Source organism: Sebastes umbrosus, chromosome 8 (assembly GCF_015220745.1).
Source record: "Sebastes umbrosus isolate fSebUmb1 chromosome 8, fSebUmb1.pri, whole genome shotgun sequence".
Lineage (NCBI taxonomy): Eukaryota > Metazoa > Chordata > Actinopteri > Perciformes > Sebastidae > Sebastes > Sebastes umbrosus.
The window spans coordinates 32,542,229-32,561,461 of NC_051276.1; the positions used below are offsets into that span (position 1 = coordinate 32,542,229).

Genomic DNA, 19,233 nt, shown 5'->3' on the forward strand with positions numbered 1-19,233 from the left:
CAGTGTATATTTTATAGTGAAAAAGCTAAATTGATAGTGAGTTAGAAAAAAATAGAGCAATGAAGAGAATTACAGGAACAAAAACAAGTACAAGCTTAAAAGATATAAGATAAACAAAAAGAAAAAAACATTAAAACATCAAAAATCCTTATATTAGGCTACCTTATAGGTAAACCAGCCATTTTGAAGAGATACACATTTGATAAATCACAACTTTGTTTTTTAAAAACACATACACACGTTAGATAATTTATAAATGAGACCAAATAATTACATTTAAGTGGAGTTAAGGCCCTCATTTTTGCCCTCATCAGTAAAACAAACAGAGTGTATACTTGTTATAGGTATGTTATAAGAAGTCTACAATTATCAGAACAATATGAACTTTCAGGCTCCCTCATGTGGCTCAAAGGTGTGCTGCAGATATAAATCTTAAAACACTGGAAGAAAATCTGCAAAATTATTTGAGGACCCACCTGTGGGTCCAGACACAGTCTTTTGGAATGACTCTGCCACAGGGTCTTTTTTAATACTACCACTGGATGGTGCCAAAGTCAGACATTTTTAGATAGCGTTCATGAGGACTTTAAGTTACTATATTTCAATGTAATTCAGGCCATAAACACTCAACTATAGGCACTACTAACTGTAATAATATTTAAATCACCTAGATGTCTGAAAATGTTTTCACTTTTCATTAAGCCCAGTTTTAACCTGTCTAGATGTATTTTGACATGCAAACTATAAAAACTATGTAAACTGTGATGTGTTAAAAATGAAATATGGTTCAAATATGAAAGCGGAAATTCTTGTAGCTACTCTGGCTGTTTGACCGAAGAGGTTTTGTTGCCCACTATATAAATGTGTCTATTTATTCCTATAAATATGCCCCATCCTAACCCAATTCTGACATTATTTTCTTCATGCATAGGAAGTGAGAAATGGAAACTTAAGGCAGACTATATTTCTTTGCTTTTCATCCAGAGAGAAACCTGAACTGTGCTACAATGGATGAACTCGGTTCGATCCCCAACCGTCTGCCAATATGAGGTAGATTTTCAGGTCTAACATGCACTGACATCATTTGATTATTGAGTAATAATCTCCCAATATGGAAACTTTCCAAGCCCCAACCTTAAAACACCACAATAGATTCAGCTTTTGATTACAGGCTTCAGTGCACAGAAGATGACAAAAAGGTCCAACTGACAAGAGTCATTATTTCTGCTGGGATAAGCAGAAAACTTCTAACCAGAATGCTTCACTTTATTTTATTATTTTAAAGAAAATGAATCAGTTACACGATATCTAGAAACAGTTCAGCCCTTTTGAAGAAAACGGATCATAAAACCACCCAGGTGTGACACCAAAGTATCACTTTCTCTGTTGATGTGGTTTGTGGTTGCTCACAGCAAACCAAACCGCCCACACAGCGGCTTTCATTGAAAGTGTGTTTTCATGTGTCAAATGAGAACTGCTGTCACCTAGTGCCTCATACTCGATATTACAATGTTATTGACTCAAATTATCTCAGCAGAGATCTCTGTTGGAGGTGACATTAGGCCACTTCTAGTTTTCAGGAACTCACGGAGACACACTAAATTCTTATCAAAAAATGCATTTAAGGTTCAGGTTGAAATTACATTGTGCAATAAATTAAAGGTACCACCTACTTGAATAAGTATAGTCTGGACTATCCAACATATTGAAAATGAACACAACAAAATGGAGAGAAATTGACAAAAAAAAGTGATTCTTCAAATTGTATGTGACCCACAACTCCAGTAAATGAAAGTTGAGTTCCTTACAATGCCATATACTAATTTCTGATGTATTTATTTAAATTAAAATATGGTACAAATGTTTGGAGCAAGCCAACAGGAGTTCAGGGCATCTACCTTTTAACTAAAATTCAAATTATAAAATTCCTTGTGTTGTTAACTGTATATTACATTAGATAAATGTGTCATGAACTGCTCTCCATTTACTTTGGATCTATTATCATATTGTGTTTTTTCACACTTTTTACAATATCCTCTGCTCTATCTATCTATCTATCTATCTATCTATCTATCTATATATATAATTAATGCAAAGAAAGACACAGTTAATATATGTGAAGGAAAAATAGCCCTTTTTCTTTTTTGTCTATTTATGCTTAAATTATATGTCATATTTACTGTTCTTTTCTTCTCTTTTTGTAATCGTTTCCTGTAAAGGTACCTTGCTCAAAATAAATAACATAAGAATAACAATGAAATCAACAAATACATAAAAAAGACTAGTCATAAACAAGAAAACACGTATCTATCTATAATGATTATGGCAACATCTACTACATTACTAGTACAGTTACAGTAATGCTACATATAAAGAGTAAGAACAACATTTTATTGAGTATACAGGTATAGCTATACAAAACAAAATTTAATTCAAGGATACTGAACTTAAAAACTATAGCAATACATATCATTTTAAAATGAATGCCTCATAAAAAATGGAAAAGCAAAAAGTGAAAAAATATAAAAATTAAAGCTGCGAGCAGCGATGAACCGGCCATCGCCCGGTTCATCATAGCGCGTCGGGGGTACTGGCGGGACGCCGACTGACGCGGCCAGGCATGGTGAAACCGAATCTCTGATGAGCGCCATGACGCTTGTCACAAGACTCTACGACAAATGGTTCACGAGTTATGAAAGGGGGCGTGGCTAATGTGTAGGGGGCGGGGACAACAATACCAACTTAACAGACACTCTCTGCTGAGTGATATGACACCTCCCACAAGACTCTACGACAAACGGTTCAAGAGTTATGAAAGGGTGCGGGGCTAGGAGTATATTTTTTCATGTAAATGTCCTCAGGACTGGACCCTTATCATACCTGAGAAATTCGGGGCAGATCGGACTATGTACAGTTGAGCTACAACAACTTCCTGTTTCATGGCGAATGGCTAAAAATGGCCGCAACGCCACGGTCAGGTCGTTGAGTGAAAATTCACCATTTTGATTGATTTTCATCGTCAAGGTCTTAAGATGGTCCCGACCAAATTTAAAGTTGATCTGATTAAATCTGTAGGAGGAGTTCGTTAAAGTACACAGCCTATAAAACGCTAAAAATGGGCGAAAATCACACATTAAATTCAAGATGGCAGACTTCCTGTTGAGTTTTGGGCATACCTCCCAGAGGCTTTTTTGTTTGTCTTCACATGTTACATCTATCTGCCAAATTTCATACATGTAGGTGAAACTGGAGCGCGGAGCTCAATTTTTCCAATTTTATAGGGGGGCTAGCGAGCCATTTTGCAATAGCCGAGCCCGAGACCCTTAAAATATTAAATTTTTCGCCGCGTATGATAAGTATGCCAAGTTCACCAACTTTTGATCGTCAAAAACACGATTAATTTGAGAGAAAAAGAAGAAGAAACACTACAGTTTCAATAGGGCCCTCGCTGGCCCGACATTGTCAGTGCTCGGGCCCTCAATATGTACAATATATCTTGTTTTTAAAATGATGAAGTGTCTTCTTCCATTCATCCAACAGATGGCAGGTTTGTCCTTCACATGTAGCCTCAGTTGGAGCAGAGAGGAGGAGGAGGAGGATGCTGTTGGAGCTAAATCAGCGCTGGGACCTGGCTGGCTGGCTGAACTGAGCTGGGCTGAGCTGAACTGGGACGAGCTGCTGTATCTGGATGGTTGAGAGGAAAAGATGGCTACCAGAAGGAAGCAGAGGAAGCAGTGACTTCTTTTTGGGAGTAAAAGCATCGTTTAATGTGTGACATATGGATATGCAAGGAGTGCCACACGTAACTGACATATTGGGGGGTTATCATCCACTTTCTAGCCGTAGGATTCTGCTGCGTACTGGTGAGTAGATGACGGATACACGAAGAGAGACTCTGTGGTCTATGGAGCGGCTAGCTGCTAACATGCTAACATGCTAACACTGGCAGGAATGTGCATCTCGGTTAACGGTTAGTTTAACGGTTAGTTTAACGGTTAGTTTTCAAATATAGCAGCATTAACGGGTAGTTTTCAAATATAGCAGCATTAACGGTTAGTTTTTAAATATAACTGCATTAACGGTTAGTTTTCAAATATAGCAGCATTAAAGCTAATGGTAGCATGTCAGCAATAACGTCCACAAATACTTTACTTATCCAGTCTTATTATTATCAAAACACAAACCAGCTTCTTTATTTTGTAGTGTATTTATTGAAGGCCAACGTCACCGTTTAGCTTGACAGTTAGATGCTGCGATGCTAGTCTGCAATCAGCTGGTCGTCAGCTAACTGAAGGTGAGCTAACATTAACATTGATTCTACATTACAGGGTTTTCAATCAGAGTCCTCACACTGTGCTGCTGGAATTCATTAGAAGAAAACAGTCACTTGTCATTTTTTGAGAAACCTACTACAGTAATCTCTGAGTAGCCAGTAGTAGTATCTTCTTTTTCCTTTTTAAAATTGTATTCTATGTGTGTGTGTGTATGTATGTATGTATGTATGTATGTATGTATGTATGTATGTATGTATGTATGTATGTATGTGTGTATGTGTGTGTTTATGTATATATGTGTGTATATATGTGTATATATATATATATATATGTAGTAGTATCTTCTTTTTCCTTTTTAAATTGTATTCTATTCTTTATTTATTCATTATCATTATTATTTTTTATTATTATTATTATTTTTTTTTTAAAATAATATTTTATATATAAATATATGTATGTATGTGTGTATGTATGTATGTATGTATGTGTGTGTATTTATGTATATATATGTGTATGTATTTATGTGTATGTGTGTATATGTATATGTGTGTATGTGTATATATGTGTATGTGTGTGCGTATGTAGGTATATATATATATATATATATATATATAAAAATTCTCTTCTTATTATTATTTCATGACTTATTTGTAGATATTCTCCCTGTGTTGTATTCTCTACAATTTTAATTTTATGTATCCATGATTGAGAATCAGTTAGGTCCTTTGTGGCCAGATGTGGCTGTCTGTGTGTATGTTGTTGTTGTCAGGTATGATTGATTGATGTGTTGTGTCCCGGGTGAGTGTTCAGAAAAACAAAAATGAACTTTCCATGTACTGTTCTATTGATTATTGACAATTAATAATAAGACCTTTGAAAGAAAACAGTCACTGGGAAAACACACAAGGACGCAGACCGGTGTAGGTTAACCGGGGCACAGCTACAGTTTGTGTGGTGTTGGCTGGATTTATTAGTCAACATTATTATTATGGGTTAAGCAGGGTTGCTGTAACGCTACGACTGGCCAGTAATAGTCTGCTGGTATCAAAGTCACAATGACTGGCATATTTAGTACGATTACATCGGCTCTCATTTCGTGCTGCTGTGCGCCTGATGTGCAACTTAAAAGTCACCTGTGTGTGTGGCCACTGGCCAGTGCATTGTTCCCGATTACATGGCTGACTGCATGGCTGCCTGTACAGTCACCTCACCACCACCATCACTACCCAACAACAGCAGCTTAGCCTGGCTTGCAGCAGGCTGGGAGGCTAAATGTGTGGTGCAACTAATGTTATCACAAACTTGTGTCATGCTCCTGCAGTATTTACTGTGTCCCTTGGCAGTGTGTTTGTGCTGCTGAGCTACCAGATAGGCACAGATGATAGAAATGGTTTTACTTCTGCAAGGTTTTTTATTCCTTGCTAGTAATTATAGACACTGTCCCAGAGCTATGTTGTTATGTGTTTCAGCCACAGCCAACACTTACCTGGTTTCCCCACATTGGTATAGTTAGTACCATGAGTCAGATGTGTTTTTTATAGGGCTGTCAATCGATTGTAAAAGGGAGATTTGTCAAGTATTTAATACTCTTATCAACATGGGAGTGGGCAATATGCTGCTTTATGCAAAAGTATGTGTAAATTAATTATTGGAAATCAATTAACAACACAAGTCAATGACAAATATTGTCCAGAAACCCTCACAGGTACTGCATTTAGCATAAAAAATATATGCTCAAATCATAACATGGCAAACTGCAGCCCAACAGGCAACAACAGCTGTCAGTGTGTCAGTGTGCTGACTTGACTATGACTTGCCTCAAACTGCATGTGATTATCATAAAGTGGGCATGTCTGTAAAGGGGAGACTCGTGGGTACCCATAGAACCCATTTTCATTCACATATCTTGAGGTCAGAAGTCAAGGGACCCCTTTGAAAATGGCCATGCCAGTTTTTCCTTGCCAAAATTTAGCTCAAGTTCGGAGTGTTATTTAACCTCCTTCATGACAAGCTAGTATGACATAGTTGGTACTAAAAAAATCCTTAGGTTTACTAGTTTCATATGATAACAGTATCTTCACTCTAGCTTTAAAACTGAGCCAGCTACAACCTAAAAATCGCAAGTTGCATTAATGTGTTAAAGATATTAGTGGCATTAAAACGAATCGCCTTAACTTTGACAGCCTTAGTTTTTTATGTTCAGTATCAGGTTGTTTAATTGGGTCTGAGATGCTCTACTGCTGCAACGGCTGTGAGTAACAATTACCTAGTTGTTTCCCTAAATAATTCACTCTGGCGCCTTTAATTTACACCCTATTCATAGCGATGTCATAGATGTAACACGCAGCTCAATTGTTTATCCTGGTTGTCTCATCCTTTTTAAGGTTTCACCTGCCGAAACCAACATCATGCCAACTCTTAACTCTAACTTTTAACTAGCACAGACACAATAATAATAATAATTTGTACAGTGATTTCCTCCCAACAAGTTTAAACGACACCTCTCACAACAGAAACTGGATATTATGAGCTTTATGAGTTTGAGCAAATTGATATTTACTGCAGGGCGACTGCATTGTAAGAACAAACCTCATGCTGTTTTGTCTGGCCCAAAGAATAGAATTTAAATGGGTTATTATTAGCAGACAAATGCAGGTAATTAAAACAGCACAATGACTACAGACAATCAGCATATGAAAGAAAAAAAAGTCTTTTAAAAATATTTATATCATGAAGAAGTTTAGAAAGTAATTATTTAAAAATAAGGGCAATTTCATAAAGTTTAACATTAAAAGACACCTTTAGCTTTATAATTAAAAGCAAAGTTTCTAAATTAGAAATTCATTTTCTTAAATCATTAGATGCACCGTAAATGTTGGTAGCTACTCATCTTTGTATCCAGACTTAGTTTGTCCAACCTGAACCGTTGCATTGGATGGGTGAAAAAAACAGAGCCACTTTGAAGATTAAATTGTCCGGTATGGTCAAGTTGTTGTAGTCACTCCATTTCAGTATATTTGGCCATATTAACTAATAATTATATTATAACACTTCAAAGAAAAGCAGGGCCAAAGTAGACTGAGACATGAAAGGCAGCGCCTGTAAGTCTGTTTAACCACCTTTGAAGATAACTGATCATCATTTGAATATCCTAATCTAATATCAAAACCGGATTAGTTAAAGTAGCCGTTGACGTGTGGGCTGCAGAAATTAAGTTTCTTTCTGCACACAGGGCCCGTTGAGCTGGAAGCTCTGATTTTACGTACTTTCAAGTTGTATTTTTTTCTATAGATAGTCGGATGACGGACTTTGTTGGGCACGGAGGACTATGGATAGTGGTGTAAAAGAGCAATAATGTCACATGAAAATTCTCATGAACTATTGGACAAAATAATCATAATATTGGCAACAACATTAAATATGGGTACCTCTAATTAGTTTTTGAAAGCCAAAAATTCAACCCACAAACATCTAAGTTATTACAATGTTATTTCCAAATCCGCACAATATGTGAGCTATGATTGGAATACCTACGAGGTCCTTTTATCCCACTACAGAAATCAGCTGTTGAGTTCCCATTTTGCTGTGATTTACTGAGATTACTCAAAACCTGCCGGTAGTTGGTGTGATGAAGTAAAGTCGCTGTAGCCTCGGGGCCTTCCTTTCTTCTGCTTTTCTCCCACTGTGATTCAATGCTTACAGGCATCGAAACTGAAACTCACCAGGTCAGTCATGTGGCTGGGTTTACTCTCCTGGGCTAAGAAAGAGATTTTTCTTTATTTTCATGTATTTTACTCCTATGTTTTGCAATTTGTTGCTAGTGGACATACAGTAGGTAGTCCAGTAGTACACATTATTTTGATCTGCTTTGTTTGTGGAGTTCCTTGTCATCATGATTACTAGCTGCTTTATATGACGGTTTATTGTGATTAAACATTGCCAAGGTTCTGTGATAGATTAACCGTAGTTAAGCAATATAATATTCCCTTGCTGACACTTTTATTTTAGCCACTATCCAAATGCTGATACATTATGCCCGTGACTGAGGTTTGTGCTTTGCACCAGAAATTACTTCTAACCAAGTGTAGTCTGGAGATCTTACCTAAGCTATTTGGATATTAAATATGTAAAAGTACAGCTGAATAATTGGGAGTTTATCAGCCCAAGTGCCTGGTAAACAAAAGCATGTTTTGTAACCCAACCCTGATGACCTTTCATAGCCTCAGATTTTGATAAGGGACAGCACATTTTTTAAAATGATGTTCCCTAATTTGTTCATGTCATTGTATGTCAGATAACTAATAGTCATGTTTCAGGCTGCAACTAATGGTTGCTTAATTATCCAATAAGTTATCAATGTCTTTTTGATTAGTTGATTGTTATGTGTAATCAGAGCCCAAAGTGACAAACTGTCAAAATTCTCAAAGTAGGGCTCCCCCTCTTAGTCGATTAGTCGACTAATCGGCCGTTTTGGTCTCAATCGACTAAGATTTCTTTAGTCGATAAGTTGTTTTTTATGCTTTGTGGCTGGATCGCAGAGGGCCAGCCTTACAAACGCAAAAGTCTCACTGAGTGATGAAGTTAGACGATCGGTCCGCCGAGTGTTGGCGTTTCCTTATTGGCCGTTGCTCTTTCAAAATGAAAATGTGGACAGGAACAGTCCTTTGTTTACATTTTCAGGGGGGCGTGCCAGCGGTTACACTCACCGGTCAGTACGGCGTCTCAACACTTTCCATTTATTTTCTATGGAAAGCAGGTCCAGCGCGATGTGTCCGGCTCACGAAACTGGAACCGAGCTGTTAAACTAGGTGATCTAGTTCTAAAATGAAATGAGATTCAGCAGTGGCATAGCCTGTTTCTCCCTTTTAAATGTTTTCAGAAGTAGATTTTGGTCGATTGTTTAGACGGAATAACAGAAAGTTTACGAGCAGGCTGCCATGTTGTTTCCTGTTTGAAATGTCAAGCAGAGAACCAGGTACCAATCAGATGCATTCCACGATAGGGTACATCACCGCTTGAACGGCTAGTTCAGTGGAACATTATAGACATGACCACTGACTATTTGTGTAACAATTTATCCACAAATTCACAGACTGACCGTACACGGTGCAGACATATGACTTATTTCTAAGAAACTTATGAGCACATTTCTAAAACACGAGATTTAAAGTGGTGTTTTTGTGTGATTCTTTGTGGAGAAACTCAGTTTCACAGATCTGTCGATCAAATCAACTAATTGATTAGTCGACAGTATCGTATGTGTTAGTTGATTAAGAATTTATTTGGTCGAGGACAGCCCTATCTCAGAGTTGTTTGAGGAGGCTCTATCTGAGAAGTTACAGTAATTGTTGTGAATGACTGGGAACTAAAGAGTTTGTTGTAGGTGCTATGGCAACATTTTGAAGAGCGTTACACCTGAGGACAAATTGGAAAAAAACAACAACTTGTAGACTGTAAATAAATACAGCGGTTCTCATAAATAGGATGAGACAAAAGCTTTAATCAAAAAAGACTAATGTACACAGACAAACCAAAGATTACCAGCTGAGATTATATTTCTATCTATGTATTAATGCATTTCTCTCTCTGTGGAGGGATAGGATCAGCAATGTGTATTATGTGCGTTGTGAGGCGCTTGTTATTGATCAAGTGAAGCCACGTAGCTACATTAGAATGGTGTGGATAATGCAGCACAAGGCCAATGCTAACTCCCCTCTCAATGCACCAAGTGAGCTTTCTCAGGCCATGTAAAATGCATCACATAGAAAGAGACCGCCTGTGTTGTGTGTCTGTGGTGTTTCTCACTAAAGATGCCATATCGCACATCAGACTTCAGTTTCAGTTTACCAGTTGTCGTCTTTCTTGAGACGAAGCAGCGTGCAGTCATAAACCAGGAGAGGATAATTCTTAATTAGCCTCCAGGGAAATGGTCTGCACGTCATGGGAGCCAGCAGAGCGCAGACATAAGTGTCACACACACATATTGTAGCATGCACACGTACTGTGTGTATGTGCACTGAATATTTACAAACATACATACGTTAATGCGCATTTTTTGCACAAGTTAGATATTTGATTACAGTCAGTTAATTCATCCACTCTGGTAAAAGAATAAAGCTGGCAAATTCAGTTTATTCTTTTATTGTTAACAAATCAAATGAAACGACCAGAACCAACAATGAATTGATTCTACTACAAAAGAAACTATATAAAGACTGATATATTACGTTTGGGAAATCAATAAGTATTGAGAGATGGACCAACATATTGTTGGTTTTGGTATCTTCATGGGATTTGTTGATGGTAAGAAATTTGCAGAATAACTAGGGCTGTCAATCAATTAAAATATTTAATCGCATGATTGGCCATAGTTAATCGTAATTAATTGCAAATGAATCACATTTTTTTTATCTGTTCAAAATGTACCTTAAAGGGAGATTTGTCAAGTATTTAATGCTCTTATCAACATGGGAGTGGACAAACATGCTTGTTTTATGCAAATGTATGTATATATGTATTATTGGAAATTAATTAATAACACAAAACAACAAATATTGTCCAGAAACCCTCACAGGTACTGTATTTAGCATAAAATATATGCTCAAATCATAACATGGCAAACTGCAGCCCAACAGGCAACAACAGCTGTCAGTGTGCTGACTTGACTCTGACTTGCCCCAAACTGCATATCATAAAGTGGGCATGTCTGTAAAGGGGAGACTCGTGGGTACCCATAGAACCCATTTTCATTCACATATCTCAAGGTCAGAGGTCAAGGGACCCCTTTGAAAATGGCCATGCCAGTTTTTCCTCGCCAAAACTTTGGGCATGTTTGGAGTGTTATTTAACCTCCTTAGCGACAAGCTAGTATGAGACGGTTGAAGCTCTAGGCCCGCTACAACCTAAAAATCACAAGTAGCGTTAATACATCAAAGAAATTAGTGGCATTAAAACAAATTTGCATTAATGCGTTATTATTGTGTTAACCTAAGAATAACGGCAGCGTTATCCTTTAATGATTGGTTTTATTTACATCTGCAGTAGTTTGTGAATTACAGCCATTCATCCAAAACAAAAGCCTCAACCTTTGGAGGTTGTATTATAGCATTTCCTACTAATTTTTCCATATGTGTTTAAGCTGGTTATGTCAGGGGATAGATCATACTGTATATGAAACCGGAGTAATGGCTAATTTGATGTATGTTGTCATGGTTGTGGTGTTTCACTGGCTAGACTGAACTGAAGGAGAGATATTTTTCCAGCTCTGTTTATTGCTGGAGTTTAATTGGCTGTGATTTTCACAGACTTTGCTCCACCAGCCACTGGATGGTAATAACTGTAATGTTTGTGATCACATGTGTGGTTTATGGTTATTAGTGTTGATCAACAAAACTATTTTACTGAATTATTCATGAACATTTTGGACTCCATTGTCAATTTGTCACATACTGAATGGAAAAAATGTCATGCATGATTAGTAGCTGTTAAGTTGGCATAATAAGTGCGGTTTTAGGCAGAGAAGAAGAGCTCAAATCCCATCGAGTGATTCAAGTTTTGTGAGAACCCCTCAGGCTTTTCTAACACAACAGGTCTCAGGATGCAGTTAAGCTTCTGCTACTGCAGATTGTTTCTCTTTCCAGTGCATATTCAACCTTGCCGCTGGTGGTTATGTTGAGTAGGAGATTGTATAGCAGGTTCATTCAAGTGAGGTGGATGATCTGCTTCCTCCCGCTGGCCTCATTTCCATATGGCCCAGTGTGTCCCTGCTGGAAACCACACTTCAGTGTCTTCCTAGTGAACCAGAAGACTTCTCAGGATGTTCCACTACAGTTTCTAGGAGAGGGTTTCTCAACTTTTTTCTTGTTTTTGGTCAGGAATTCCAAAATCAAAGCAATTAAATAGCTGTAATGTGAATTTTGAGTATGACAAACTCATTCTGTAGGGCAGCAAGTAGCGATTATTTTCATTGTCGAATAACCTGATAATTAGGGATGCACCATATGGATGTTTTCAGCTGATACTGATAATTACCTGTTTCTCATGTCCGATACGATAAAATAACTAATCATTTCTAGGGCTTTCTAAGTTAACGCCATAATAACGTGTTAACACAACCTATGAAACTAGGGAATCTAAATTATGATATCAGATGATACATTTTTTCCGTACTTGCCAACCTTGAGACCTCAAACAGGGAGGATTTTGAAACCATAGCTGGGGATCTGAGGGTCCTCCCCCAGAAAGTTTCAAAGACTTTGTTTCCTGCATTCTGGTGACTTTTAAAGAATGAAAATAGTAAAATAATAAGTGCACTGCAACAAATGAAATAATTTTACTTTTAATTCTAAGGAAAGAAAACTGAATAATTCTCCCCTCTGGCGTGAACTTGTATGAATCTCTGGCGTAAACCAATATTCATCAGTTTTCATTCATTCTTAGTACTCTCCGTTTCTCTCTCCATCTCTCACTCACTGAACGTCCTTTCAGACACAACGCGACAACAGCACCACTGCTCTCTAAAAAACCTGTTTTTATAGACCAAACAACTCATCGCTTAATTGAGAAAATAATCAAGAGGTTAATCAACAAAGAAAAATAATTGTTAGTTGCAGCTCTAGTCTGAAGTCCTGATAATGCAAAGTTAATGTGAAGTCACTGAGCCTGGATGTAAATAATGACGCTGAAATCCCCATAAGATGAATTATTTAATGGTGCTTACTACTGTGGGTTATGCATGGCCCCCTCCTTTTCTGGTCTAAATGGTATGTTCCTTTTGCTGTGACGGCCGTAGCCCCCCTCCACCCACCCACACACACGCAAACACTCCACCACCCTCCCCTCCTCTTCCTCCAAAGCCCTGTACACCCCACCCGGTGTCAGGGGGGGATCAGCTGTGCCAGTCCCGGCAGGCCACACACACACACAGCACGCTGGCTGGCGAACAAAGCCCCTGGCACTGCCAACGAAGACAAGCCATGCCTCCGCGCTTAGCCTCTCCTCTTTTCACGCCGCCGTGAGGGGAAGGCATGACACCATTGTCACCGCCTCTCCTTATCAGAAAGACGCCAGTTTTTAAGAGAAGAGGAGTCGGTCTTGGTGTATAGTGGAGTATTTTTTTTGTCTTTTCCTGCTGCTGATGAGTTGAGATGCTGGCGGAGCGCAGAGAGAACAGCAGGTAGGGAGAATCAAGAGCTGGGTGCTGAGCTTGTCTCCGCGGTGACCGGGAGTTTGTTTACTGTTATTGGCGAACCTGACCTTGGTGTATACAATATAGCATGTTTATTGTTGTTATTGATGGATAAGAGTTGCCTCTCAATGAGTCATTTACATGTATACTTCACATTTAAGCAGTTTGGTAAACGCTTACATTCAGAGCGCAGTCGCGTAATAAGCCTCTATTACCATCATTACCACCATCGAGTGGAGAGGGATGCAACAGTCGGAGGTACTGTATGTAACAAAATACCCTGATGTCTCTAGAGCCATTGTGTGCTGGATAAAAAGAAGCAAGAGCTTGCTAGGGTTACATTTAACTTTACAACAAGTGTATAGATCAGAACGGTGTTGACTCATTATTTTTTTAGACATTTGATTCCTTTTGGATATATTTTTTTGTAGTTTCTTGAAACTTTAGATTATGAAATGCCTCCATTACAAACAACAAGTGAATAGACGGAGAAGTAGGCACCTCTGATGGAACAGAAAGAAACATTACAAAGACCGTCTTCGGAAATAATGAAGAGAGCAAAATGGCAGAGAACAGCTTGGCCCACAGTAGACCACATTTGTCCAATTGGACACAAATCATTGTTATATGAAGGACAGATCTTCAGATTCTGTGAAAACGTTTCCCATGGGGTTGTAGCTCTCCTCAGGGTTGAAATTGTACATTATGGACCACAACACGTACATTTAAAAGGGTAAATATATGGAAATGTGTAATATTAATGTGATGAATTCAATGTGTAATATCAATATGACTATTATAGTTGTAATTAAAAACAATTTGATTCAACAGACACATCCTTTTTTATAATTTTAATATATATTTATATATATATTTATTAATATAATTAAATTTAATATATATATATTTCAATTAATTATTTTTTTAATTATGTAACTTTTTGTTACAAACTTTTTGTTGTATATATTATACATAATATAATATGTACATAATATAATATATGCTTAAAATAATACATAATATACTATGGCATATATATATAATATATAATACATATATTGCATACATATACAAAATCATTTTCAATACAAAAAAACCCCGAACAAAATCCTCCAACCTGCGTAATATTTTGTAATTATATAATTTGTTTTTGTAATTATGGTTGTTGACAGCCAGTAATTTATGTATGAGACCCACTGGTTGTCATGGATGTCATTCAATGAACACATTACTGCAAAAATATTGGCTAGGCAACATTACTTTTTGTCTTCCAGTCACAATAGCTGCTGCACCTCAACGTTCATCATTTACAGTGATAAATGTTTATCTGCCAGAACAGCTGGGAGGAGAAACACCGGTAGAATTCAGCAGCATTTGGCTTGTGGCTGGTGGTAATAGCCCGTGATGATGACACCCCAGGCCCTGCTTACTGGAGGCCTAGATAGATATCCAGTGAGGAGGCTGTCAGCTCTGGTCCTGTCCAGTCTTGTTTGGCATTAGATAATTTCCTGTCCTTCTGGTTCTTGTTACACTCACACAAGTCATGCATCAGCTGTTGATGCTTCAGCAGTTAGAAGCGGCTCTATTGCAGCTTTGTCGCTCTAAATCCATGATGCTTCGATTTCTGTTTTAGTAATGATGATTTTAAAATGTCTCGGTGTCAGAAGAATATTTTCTGTGCCTTCTAGAGGTTTGTCAGCAAATAAAGAGAGGTATCTAATGGTAGGTGATGTGTCACAGTGGCTTGCAGAGGAGACAGCTTATTAAGCTGACACGCCAGCTGGTTTGTTTACACAGGACCATCTGAGAAGCCGTCATTGGAAACTGTTTGTAAAAAGGGCAGGCACTCTCAAAAAAATACTTGGCAGGTGATTGGATGAACCATCTGTCAATCAAACTCTTACCGAAGCCAGTTGGGAGAAGAGCGAAAACATCTTCTCCATCGAGAAAGTGACGTTCTTTGCTCATCTTTAAATGAAGAAATACTCTGCATGGTTGACATATTTTTGTAGGCCAAGCAGGAAGTTGGCATCGCCCTGGTTCCCTCGACAAAAAGCCAACGGGATTTTTCCATTGCGTTTTGGATTATTGCAGAAAATAAACTCTGTGACAAACAAACATTTATGAAACTTACATGTTTTGTTCCCCAAGATAATCTCCACAAATGAACACCACTTTTATGATTTTTGAAGTGTAAATGCAATCACCAGAAGTAAAAAGATAACGTTAGGCTATAAACGAACTACATATTTTATGTCGTAGAACAAAACGTTAAAATCTCTTCAGCTTGTTTTAACCACAGACCTTATTTCAGGTATCTAAATAAACTAAAACCCGTTCAAAAAACCCACTGATTTCCAGACGAGGGAACCGTAAGTGCTAAAATGCTAACACATCTCTGGGTTTTAGGACTCATTCCTGTAACAGTCACCTCACCATGTCGTAGCGTTCCACACACATAAACCACGCCCGTAGTAGCCAGTAGCTCCTTGCAGGATGCTGATTGGCCCGATCACTGGCTGGCCGGACACAAACGCATTACTTGAAGCTTGACAAGATGGATTTTCGTGTGATATTGTGTGATATTGCGAGAATCCATCTGCCGTGCAAGTCAAAAATGTAGCAGCATTTAGCTGGAGTTTGGTGTGAATTCGCCACCCTGCCTACATAGTCTTTTATTTACTTCAAATTAGCATTTTCAGTTTTTATCTAACTCCTGTCAACCCAGTTTTTTCTCCTCTGTGGAGCTCCACAGCTTCCACCTACCCCCGTAAACTGTCAGGCAGGAGACGTTTCTGTGATTACATCACTTTCTCCAGAGGAACAACCACACAAGCCTTTGAAGAGCTTGGTTTTTTCCAGGGCACTGGCTGCCTTCATCTCCCAGGAGTTGGTGCGAACTCTGTGAGACGTTCATTGAAGCTGGCGTCCGCTTAAAGAGAATGCTTTGAAAAAGACTGGAGGGCCAAGAAAGCAAGCTCAGTTCCCTTCTGCATAGGAGTTGACATTCCATTGATGCCATTGACTCATTTTCTTTGGTTCGGCCAAGACAAGACGTGGTTTGATGCAGTTTTCCCTTAAAACTGGGTTGGTTCTGACTATAGCATAGCAATGATCAGAATGTTTTTTTTTTCTGTCTAGTACTCTTAAAAGGATCATTAGCTTTAAGTTGATAATCACTTGTATGAGGATGGTGCTGCGGTTTTCTAATCCTCATCAAAGCTGCTCTCTTAATCCTCTCTGTTATGTCACTTCTTCCCGAGGTAGGTTGAGTATGCAGTGAGCTGTCTGCTTGCATTGGTCCACTGCTAGACATTCAAACTCACATCAAGGCAGAGAGACCAGCAAGGTATAAACTTGTTTGCTTATACATGAGACCGGCACATATAGATGCATCTCAAAAAGTCAAGGCTACGCCCCCTTTTGGGGAAAGGAAAACAGAAGATCCCATAGACTTCAATGGAATTTGACGCGTATTTGAATTGTAATTTTGACACATTTTTATGCATTCAACATTCAGCATAGCGTTATTACTATTACCGGTTTGTTTAAAGTAGAAGTTTGGAGACGTGTTTCAACTTCTTCTCTTTACTCAGTTACCGTCTATGAGGGACACGGGATTGTTTGTGGTGGTCATGAGAGCCTACTCTGGATGACGTATTGCCGGTCTGATGTATATTAGGATATAAAAAAAATTCTGTGTCACAGACAAAGCTGCTGGGAGATAACAACAGCATCATGTTGACGCTGTGCCAGGAATCTAAATTGCTCAGTTTCTCTGAACTGTTCCAGCGTCCTTCAGGTACATCCATTCTCTCACGACACATTTTAGATCAACAGATAAGTTGGCCTCGTATCTCTGAAGGAAGTACTTTGTTGCCAAAGGTGTGGGCATCTTGTTGTTTTTCCTGGCTACGTTTCCAGATCTGAAATTAAAAATGGATCATATTAATTTAGAAAGAAACACTTGAGATATAGTACTCCCCAAACCCTGCCGATATGTTTTATATCCAACATTGTTTTTATGCAGAACTCCCTATAACATCAACCAGTAATATCAGTATTTGTATTATGGGTCGTTTTAGTCTTAGTCAACTAAGATTTCTTTAGCCGATTTGTCATGTTTTAATGCTTTTTTTCATGCTGAATGACTTATTTCCAAGAAACTTGTGAGCACATCTCTGGTAAACGAATGTCGATTAAATCAACTAATTGATTAGTCGACAAAATTGTATGAGTGTTAGTTGACTAAGAATTTAGTAAAACCTTAGCAACTTGGTTAGGGCTAACTATTATTTTAATTGTTGATTTATCTGTTGATTATCTTCTTGATTAATCAAACAGATGTTTGGTCTATGAAATGTCAGAAGATGGTGAAATATGTCAATCAGTGTTTCCCAAAGCCCAAGATGACGTCCTCAAATGTCTTGATTTGTCCACAACTCTAAGATATTCAGTTTACTGCCACAGAGGAGTAAAGAAACCAGAAAATATTCACATTTAAGAAGCTGGAATCAGAGAATTTTGACTTTTTTTTCTTAAGAAATGACTCAAAACGATTAATCGATTATCAAAATAGTTGGTGATTAATTTAATAGTTGACAACTGATCAATTAATCAATTCATTAATGTAGCTCTAATCTTGTTTATCGTCCAAATAAATGAGAACAGACGGTGATTTAATACTATTTTTCATTGTACAGATAATCAGTTATACACATCTGAGACTACTAGAGTGTGTCCAGCTACTGCCTAGCACATATGCTATTTTCAGTCCAGACTGGACAAATAAGAGTTACCATCTCTTCCGAGACGAAGCTTCAAAGCTAATCAAAACCAAAATGTGTCTTTCAGATAAAGCCATACTCCTCCCTGAGATATTAATCAAGTAAAGCTGCACCAAGACAGTAATTTGTGCAGCCAAATTTAATTTCCATGTGTCTTTTGACCACGCCTAAGAATCTAGTGCTGAAAGGGAGGTACACACAGGACTTTAAAGGATGTATCCTATAGGCCTGGATTGTGTGTTTTCATGACACTCATTGCTTACCAAAAAGGTGGAGTGAGTTGTAATCCTGCGTTTGTCTGCGGATCACCCGCCTCTCCTTTTGTTGATTTTCCAGCCTCAGCCTTATGCTGAGTCGTATGACATGTGTTTGCCCCAGTTTGTGGTCCCGGCCCTGCTGCGCTCCGACTCTACCATCCTCCCAGCAGCACTCTCGTCTGCTTCAGTGACTCTCTGTTACATAGGGCCCAGTACACCAGTGATAACAGTCAGCATTGTTCAGAGATAAATGCTGGCTTTGATCTGAGGTAGCGCTACATTATAGTACAAAATAGATAGGTAGGCTATCTCAGCTTGAATACAGCTTAAAGGATATTTCCAGTTTGTTACAATAATCTTTTGTTCATTTCTGTTGGTTAAACAAATGTTTGCCAAACCTATTTTGAAGATAAAAGGAAGGCCAACATTATTACAAGCTGTCTTTTGTAAATATCCATCACAGTTTATAGACTGACTTTGTGGTGATTCAATTTATTTCCACTTACCGTACTTACTTTAGGTGTGCATGAACAGTTTTTCTGTGCAAATATGGGTTTATTACTGACATTTAAGAAGTGCTTGTTTTACTTTTACTTTTAATTCCGTCTTAATCAAACTCTGGTGCAGTTCAACCCCTGGTGCGGTATGTTTGGGCAGTTCAGCTCAGTAATCGTACTCCGGTGTGGACCAAAACAACCTGACCGAGACTTGAGACAAGTGGTCTCGGA

General features: G+C 38.2%; 1 protein-coding gene across 8 annotated transcripts in view; it reads left to right on the plus strand.

The window, feature by feature from the left end:
- Positions 1-3,476: 3,476 nt before the first annotated feature.
- The window catches only part of wdfy3 (WD repeat and FYVE domain containing 3), a 117,022-nt gene continuing 101,265 nt past the window's right edge, over positions 3,477-19,233 (plus strand). For 4 of the 8 annotated variants that reach the window (XM_037779011.1, XM_037779012.1, XM_037779014.1 and 1 more), the window contains exon 1: positions 13,175-13,449. In XM_037779011.1, coding sequence (XP_037634939.1) covers positions 13,421-13,449 — 29 coding nt within the window. In that variant the 5' untranslated portion in view covers positions 13,175-13,420. Of the gene's footprint in view, positions 3,864-4,079; positions 4,295-13,173; positions 13,450-19,233 lie in introns of those variants that run through there. The other 4 variants (XM_037779016.1, XM_037779017.1, XM_037779013.1 and 1 more) reach the window with 4 other exon arrangements.